Raw genomic sequence first — 7,975 nt, forward strand, 5'->3', positions numbered from 1 at the left:
CCCCCCCAGGCCTGCGGCTGATCCACGTGGGGAGGTCTACCCTGATTTGGGGTATCCGTGGGTTCCATTCCCTGCCACCAGTCCTGGCGGTTCCCATCTGATGGGTACAGACTCTCCCCACAGGACGTGGCCTCTGCCCACGGGGTGACTAGTCTCAGGCCCGTGGAAATGCCAGGCCGCCCGTCCCTCCCCGATCCTGCCCGTCCAACCCATCCCTGCCCATCCCTCCCCATCCCTGCCCGTCCCTCCCTGACCCTGCCTGTCCAACCCATCCCTGCCCGTCTCTCTCCGACCCTGCCCATCTCTGCTTGTCCTTCCCTGACCCTGCCCCTCCCTTCCTGACCCTGCCCGTCCCTCCCCGACCCTGCCCGTCTTTCCCTGACCCTGCCCGTCCGTCCCCATCCATTCCTGTCCCTGCCTGTCCATCCCCGTCCCTGCCCGTCCGTGACCCTGCCCGTCCCTATCTGACCCTGCCCATCCCTGTCTGTCCTTCCCCAACCCTGTCTTTCCCTGACCCTGCCTGTCCGTCTCCATCTGTCCCTGTCCCTGCCCGTTCCTGCCCATCCATCCCCATCCATCCCCGACCCTGCTCCTCCCTCCCCGACCCTGTCCATCCCTCCCCGACCCTGCCTGTCCCTCCCTGTCCCTCGCCTTCTGTCCCCATCCCTGCCTGTCCCTCCCCATCCTTCCCCAACCCTGCCTGTTCTTCCCCGTCCTTCCCAGTCCCTGCCCCTCCCTACCCATCCCTACCCGTCCCTCTCCGTCCCTCCCTGACCCTGCCTGTCCCTCCCTGTCCCTCGCCTTCTGTCCCCGTCCCTGCCCGTCCCTCCCCATCCTTCCGCAACCCTGCCTGTCCTTCCCCGTCCTTGTGTGTCCCTCCCCGTCCCTGCCCGTCCCTCCCCGTCCCTCACCATCCGTGCCCATCCATCCTTGTCCTTCCCTGACCTTGCCTATCCCTGCCCATGCTTCCCTGACTCTGCCCATCCCTCCCCATCGTTCCCTGACCCTGCTCATCCCTGCCCATCAGTCCTTGTCCTTCCCTGATCCTGCCCATCCCTGCCCGTCCTTCCTCGTGCCTCTGGGCTGGTGGTGGCCTCACAGCCGTGGAGCTCTGTACCTGTTGGCGCTTCAGCTGCTAGGCCTCTGGGCGTGGGGGGGGGCAGCTGCAGCGGCTTGTCCTGCAGCGCTGGGCGCTCGTCTGGAAGGACCCGGGGCTGCCACAGGGTGCTGAGCGCTGCTTTGTTCTGTTCTTGCTTCTGGAAACAACTCGTGCACCCAAGGCACGCGTCGCCGGCAGCAGGGCTCGGATTGCACGTCCACATCCGAGGAAGAGTACGGCTCCCACCACGGCTCCCCCACACACACACACTCCCATGCCTCAACAGCCACGCAGACCCCGCGGGCTGGCAGCTCCAACCGGACTCGCTCCCGGGCCCCCATCCCCCGGGACACAGATGACGAGGAAGAAGATCCTGACCCCTATGGCTTTATTGTGCAGACGGCAGAGATCGCTGAGATTGCCAGGTGAGCCCAACTCAGGGGGAGCCTTCGAGCCAGAGCGCCCCTCACCTTGGGGCCAAGGGCACCCCCAGGCCAGGGCCTGGGCTGGAGACTCTCTTCCCGAAGGAGCTCAGCAAGGGCTGGTCGATGGAGGGGTGGCTGGGGTGGGCGGGTGGGTGGATGGAGGGGTGGATGGGTGGGTGGAAGGATGGCTGGGTGGATGGAAGGATGGAAGAATGGCTGGGTGGGTGGATGGAGGGGTGGATGGGTAAGTGGATGGATGGCTGGGTGTGTGGATGGGTGGGTGGGTGGATGGATGGATGAGATGGGTATCAGGTGGCTGGGTGGGTAGGTAGGTGGATATTGGGTGGGTGATGGATGGATGGGTAGAGGGATGGATGGGTGGGTGGAGGGATGGATGAGTGACTGGGTAGGTGGGTGGAAGAGTGGATGGGTAGGTGGGTGCGTGGATGAGATGGATATCGGGTGGCTGGGTGGATAGGTGGGTGGATACTGGGTGGGTGATGGATGGATGGGTGGGCGGGTGGATGAATGCAGATCTGTCCAGGAGGGTGTGGGCGCTCTGGTATGAGAAAGAACTGTAGTATTTTTGTTAAAGATGAACTGTCATGTGGTTATTTCCTGGGTCACTTCCAGGCCAGGAGCAGGGAGGCTGGTGCAGAGGTGGTGGAGACTGGGGAGTGGTCTTGCACTGAGCAGTGGTCAGGGCTACAGTGCTTGGGTTCTGTGGGGCTCGTGCAGGGGCAGGAGGAGTCCGGGGATGGGTGAGTGGTGAGTGTTTGGTGCTGAGGATGCTGAGCTTGAGCCCGTGAGCCTCCTAGAAAGGTAACCCAGAGGCAGGTGGTTCCTGGGAGAATGGTCCGTGGGGGTGGAGACACAGAGATGGCCATGGCAGCTGGAGGTTGAGTGGAGAGGACCTGCAGGGCATGAAGAGGGCCGGGGACGGAGCTCCCAGGATGCGGGGGGCGGTGCACAGGGCTGACGAGGGGGCGGACTGCTGAGGAGGCAGAGTGAGGGTTCTGGAAGGAGGCTGCTGGGTGAGAGAGGCGAGGAGGGGGGATGGAGGGGCCCCTGTGGGTTTCTGGGCCTCTGCCCCAGAATGGGCAGGCTTGGGCATCCCGATGTGCCGGGGGCCGGAGAGAGGACGTGGGGGCTGGTGCTAAGGCAGGGCCACACGTCCGTTTGGCATCCGTGACTTTGAGAGCCGTCTTTCTGTGTTTTCTGGATGTAGGGAAGGTGGGACCCAGTTGGGGGGCCGCCATCTTGAGGGGGCCCAGGTCAGCCTTGCTGGGGAGGTAGGGGCCGGCCGGGATAGTTTTCTCCAGCTGTGCTCAGCATTTCTGGGTGGGGCTGAGCTCGGGTGGCCATGCCAGGCAGGGCTGCAGGTGGCGATGGGAGAGGATAGGCCCTGAGGGCCGGCTGGGTGGCGTCCCGAGCATGCTGGGACAGCTGAGGGTGGTCGCTGGGCCTTGGTGGGCCTTGGAGGCCCCGTCACTTGGGCGACTGCAGCAGTGATGTGCCGAGGAACCTTGAGGGTGTTGCTCATGCGTCCTCGAGGGAAGGGAGCGGTGTGGACAGTGACAGGGGACTCCTGTACCCCCAGCCTGGGCCGAGGGCTCTAGTCCACAGGACAGGCTGGTTGGGGGACCTGATGTGCTTCGAGGACAGCGCTCAGCCTGGGGACTTCCTGGGCACTAAGGGGTAGAAGGTGCTCCTGGTCCCTGCTGGCCCCTGTCCTTTTCCGGGTGGCCTGAGAGCCTGGTGGGGAAGCATGCCTAACCTGTGTGGGGTGTGAGTGGGGCCGGGCTGGGCCTGGGAGCCTGGCCTCCCGTGGCCTCCCTCCCTCTCCTGCGGGAAGGTTCCTGGTCTCCGCCTGCCTATCTCACCCGTTGCTTGCCTCTGATCCTTGTCTGTGACCCCTTCCCTGCCTCAGTGTCCCTGCCTGCAGAGTAGGGCCTGGGTGGCCAGAGGGGAAGGTGTGGCCTGCTCTGGAGCGTGGGGGTGCCTCCGCCCGCCCTTCCTGCCCAGTCCCAGCCCCACCTCTGCCACCCTCCTTGGGGCATCGGACACTTGAGCCTTCTTTGGGTCCCTGTCTGTCTGGCATCGCCAGTGGCTGGTTGGGCACAGTTTGGGCCAGGCTGGAGGCTGCATGCCCTCAGCCCCTGCCCCTCACCCTGCACTTGTCTCTTGGGAAGGGCTCCTGCCTCCACCTGAGAGGGGAGGGCGGCCCGGGGAGGTTTCCCTCAGGCTGCCGACCCCCCCGACCTCCCCAGCGCTGGTGCCCCGCCCAGGAGGACCCTGCAGGACCCGCCTTCTTTCCTCTGGGTGCAGGCTGAGCCAGACACTAGTGAAGGATGTGGCCATCCTGGCCCGGGAGATCCACGACGTGGCCGGGGACGGCGACTCGCTGGGCTCGCCGGGGCCCGCCCGCAGCCCCTCCCTCAGCAACGTGCCCAGCACCCCTGCTTCAACCATCTCCGCCCGTGAGGAGGTACGCCCCGCCACCACCCTGCTGAGGTCTGGCCTGGTCCCCGGTCCTGGCCGCGTCGGCCCCGCCCCGCACAGCTGCGTGCCCGGGCGGTCTGAGCCATGAGCCCTCGCCAAGGCTGTGCGTCCCGTGCTCGGCTCCCGACACGGCCGCCCTGAAGCACGGGGGCTGGGATCCGCCTTCCTTGGGGGCTGGGGCATCCCGGGGCCCCCAGCGGACTGGGCTGGGGGTCCACTCCGTCGCCCTGCTGTCGTCGGGGCGGAGGCATGGTGTCTGCCCCTGCTGGCGATGCCCCCACCCCGGAGGGCTCTCACCACCTGCCCTTGTCCGCAGCTGGTGCAGCGCATCCCCGAGGCCAGCCTCAACTTCCAGAAGGTGCCCCCTGGCTCCCTTAGCTCTCGAGACTTGGACCAGAACATGAACGACCGCTGTGAGGACCCCCTCGCCAGCAAGATGCGGCCTCGGAGCCGCGAGGAGGCAGGCACCCCCCCCCGCCCCTTAGAGAGCTGGCCTGGCTGTGCGCACGGGGCCCTCCCGGCCGGGCGCTGGGGTGTGCCTGGGGAGCAGGGCCTTCCGGAGGGCTCCCAGGCGTCATGCTGACACTGGTCCTCACAGGTGATCTTTGACAACCTGATGCTGAACCCCGTGTCCCAGCTGTCCCATGCCATCCGGGAGAACACGGAGCACCTCGCCGAGAAGATGAAGTGCGTAGGGCCCCGCAAGCTCTGTGGGCCAGTGGGAGCCGCCCCCCAGACTCCCCTCAGACACAGACACGAACATACACCCATCAGCGAGGACCTGCCGCGGTGGGGGGGGGACATCACCCAGGGGGTGCCCGTGCACACACGCATGCCCGGCTCCCGGGAACCAGAGCCCCAGGGTGACCCCAGCCTCCAGACCAGCCCTCCGCACGTCATGCCCAGAGGCCGGGACTCTGGCTCCAGCCAGCCCTGTTCCGGTGCTGGGCCTGTGTTTCCCCTTGGGCCCAGGCGGGGGGGTCTGGGCTTGCCTGTGTCTGGGCTCCATCATCACTGTCCTCTGCCTCCCCCCTCGGCGGCAGGATCCTCTTTCAGAACACAGGGCGTGCCTGGGAGGAGGTGGAAGCCAGAATCAACTCGGAGAACGAGGTGCCCATCCTGAAGACATCCAACAAGGTGAGGGCCGGCCTGCGCCCAGCCGCCGGGCTGCAGGGAGTGGGGTGTGACCCCCTTGGCGGCCCTGCTCCATCTGCCCCCTCCCGCCCGCTTCCAGGAGATCAGCTCCATCCTGAAAGAACTGAGGCGCGTGCAGAAGCAACTGGAAGGTGGGTGTGGCCCCAGGTGCTGCCCGAGGCACCAGCAGAGGGACCCCGGGGTGGGCCGGGAGGCAGGAAGGACCCGCCGGCCGGCCTGACCCTCCCCGCCCCCGCAGTCATCAACGCCATCGTGGACCCCAGCGGGAACCTGGACCTGCTGACCGGGAACCGGGGCTCCGCGGGCTCGGCCCAGCTGGGGAAAGGCCGGCCGGCTGCCCAGAGCCCATCCTCACCCCCCTCGGCCCTGCCTCTGAGGAGCTTCCCACAGCGGGCGAACTGCGGGTCCCCGGGCCTCCCGGACCCTGCCTTCCTGCCCGACTTCCTCCCCGATGCCGAGAGGTTCCTGATCTAGGCGGCCGGGGCCGGGGCGGCCTCCGCGTGCCCTGGGTCCAGCACCTCCAGCCCCTTGTCTGCCGCCACGGCCCTTCCCGGCTGCGGACCGTTCGCCACAGACCCCCACGTGCCATAACCCTGTGGGCAGGTGCCTCTGTGCCCACAGCCCTCCCTAGCTCCCAGCCGGCGCCCCAGCTGGACGGTCCAGCCCCTGTGGCCACCCCCGCTGTCCTCCTGGCCCAGCTCCTGCTGTGGCCTCCGCCAAGGGCCAGCGTCACAGGTGTGTACCCCCCCTCCTCCCCACTGCTGTTATTTCTGTCTTTAGCTTTTAAGGAAAGAGGGGCTTGGGCCACTGCAGCAGCCCCCGGGCCTGGAAGGCCCTCACCCCGCCTCTTGTGTTGGGGCGGCTGTTCTGCTGAGGGCTCCCGTGGGCTTACGTGTCCCGTCCCTGTGTGCGGGCCGGGGCCAGGCGGAGGAAGAGGGGCTGGGCCGGGGGTGGGGGCGGTCATTCAGTGCCAAACACGGAGCCAGGAGGGGCTGCTGAAGCCCCGGGACCCGAGGGCAGGGTGCCCCCGGCCAGCGCACTCGCAGCCAGTTCTGCCGAGGGCCGGGCGGCTCCCCGCTGCCCCGGGGTCGGGGGGCCTGGGGCGGGGATGTGGCCTGTGGAGGCGTTTGGGGCGGAACCCCACTACTTCAAGCCTTGGGTGCCAATGCAACTGCCAAGCCCACTGCGCGTGCAGGCTGCAGCCACATGGGCCGAGCACGCAGGCATGCCCATGCCAGACACGTGCGCCCAGGCTCACGGCTCGCCCAGGCGCGTGTCCACAGCGTGGGGCGGCTCCGCCCAGCCACGGAGGCCGGGCTCCTGCACTTGGCTTCCTGCGGTCCTGGGCTGGGGGCGGGGGGAGGGAGGGGGGCACTAGACCGAGGGGGCGGGAAACCAGGCTTCCAGAAGCTCCCTGGGCCGCACCCGCTCCCCCAGCCCTCACCCCCATCCTGCCTGATGCTGTGGGCATTCCTGGGGTGTCTGCAGCCAGCTCGGGGCCCTGCAGGCTGCTGTACTCCTGGTCCCGTGGGGGGTGGGGGGTGGGGGGCAGGGAGGGGCCCCCAGGGACAGTCTTGCCTTCTCAGGGTTCTTTCAGCGGGGAACATGCCGGGTGGGCAGAGCACCCCCCCCGGGGCAAGGGGGATGTTTCTGGAGCCTCTAAGCCAAAGAGCTCGTGGGCTGTGGCAGGTGGGGGCGGGTCGCTCTGCACCGTGCCTGGTACCTGTGTGAGTGGCGATTGCGGGATGGGGCCTGGGGCCAGTGGGTGTGAGTCCGGGCCGCCACGGGTGATGTGTGTCTCTGTGTTTACATTTAGCTGACGTGGAGTCGCGTGCATGGGTCCTGTGCCCCCCCCCCCGTGATGTTTACGTATGTGTGTGAGTGGTGGTGGGCTCCCTGCGGGACCCCGCCCCTCGAGCCTGCTGTGTCCACACGGAGGTGGCGCTGGGCCCCTCCGGCCTCCTGCATGCCCCACACAGTTGCCCACAGCCTGTCCCCTGGAAACAAACAGTGGCCATTCTCATGCACCCACCCTCAGTGATTGCCGTACACGTTTTTTTATTCACAAATTCCTGTTCCTCCCCCTTCCAGCCTTCGACTTGGGATCAGTAACTTATTTGTCTGGCTTCTTGGAGGTACTTCTGTATGTGTGTCCTCAGGTGGTCTCATGGATGTCTTTCAGAAAATGGTTATTTTATATGAGTTGTCATGGAATTTGTTCTAATAAATCATTCTATCACGTGGCAAGATCCCGGCGTCTGTTACCTTGAGCTCCTTTCTCCACCGTTGGTGTCTGGGGTGGGGATGCTTGGCCCGCCGGGTCTCCCTTCATTCGCCAGGAAATCCCATTTTTCCCCCAGACCAGGCATGCTGCAATGCCCAGACCTTGCCACCAGGGGGTGCTGTGGGCGAGAAAGCAGCAGGGAAATTTCAGACGTTTGCTCCTCAAAAGAGAAGTTATTTTATTCCAGCCATTCAAGGACAGGACGACCAGAAGCACCCTCAGGTAGGCTGTTCTGCAGACATGTACCAGCCGAGGGGCATGGGCACCGATTGCCGAGCCACAGCTCCTTCCAGTTCCTCCCCGCAGTTCATGGCTTTGGAACATGCCCAACTTGACACCAGGGCTGAGGTGACGTCACACCGCTGAGTGCCTAGGGCCTCCGGTCTTAGACCCTGGCGGGGGGCAGGGTCGCATCCCCCAACTCCAGCTGCAGGGAGGACCCAGAGGAGCTGGAGAGGTGGGCTGGGGAAAGTGTTCAGCCTGCTGTCAGCCCACAAGGCGAGCTGCCAC

The 7,975-nt window shown here is 66.3% G+C and overlaps 1 protein-coding gene across 1 annotated transcript in view; it reads left to right on the forward strand.

The window, feature by feature from the left end:
- Positions 1-7,430, forward strand: part of CEP170B (centrosomal protein 170B) — a 21,082-nt gene extending 13,652 nt beyond the window's left edge. Inside the window, exons 8-15 of the mRNA XM_081829725.1 lie at positions 124-175; positions 1,233-1,524; positions 3,853-4,012; positions 4,343-4,486; positions 4,625-4,713; positions 5,070-5,163; positions 5,261-5,312; positions 5,420-7,430. Of these exons, the coding sequence (XP_081685851.1) occupies positions 124-175; positions 1,233-1,524; positions 3,853-4,012; positions 4,343-4,486; positions 4,625-4,713; positions 5,070-5,163; positions 5,261-5,312; positions 5,420-5,655 (1,119 nt within the window). The 3' untranslated portion in view covers positions 5,656-7,430. The remainder of the gene's footprint in view (positions 1-123; positions 176-1,232; positions 1,525-3,852; positions 4,013-4,342; positions 4,487-4,624; positions 4,714-5,069; positions 5,164-5,260; positions 5,313-5,419) is intronic.
- Positions 7,431-7,975: the final 545 nt, after the last annotated feature.

Source organism: Leptonychotes weddellii, chromosome 9 (assembly GCF_054177405.1).
Source record: "Leptonychotes weddellii isolate Sample4059 chromosome 9, ASM5417740v2, whole genome shotgun sequence".
In the NCBI taxonomy this organism is placed as follows: domain Eukaryota; kingdom Metazoa; phylum Chordata; class Mammalia; order Carnivora; family Phocidae; genus Leptonychotes; species Leptonychotes weddellii.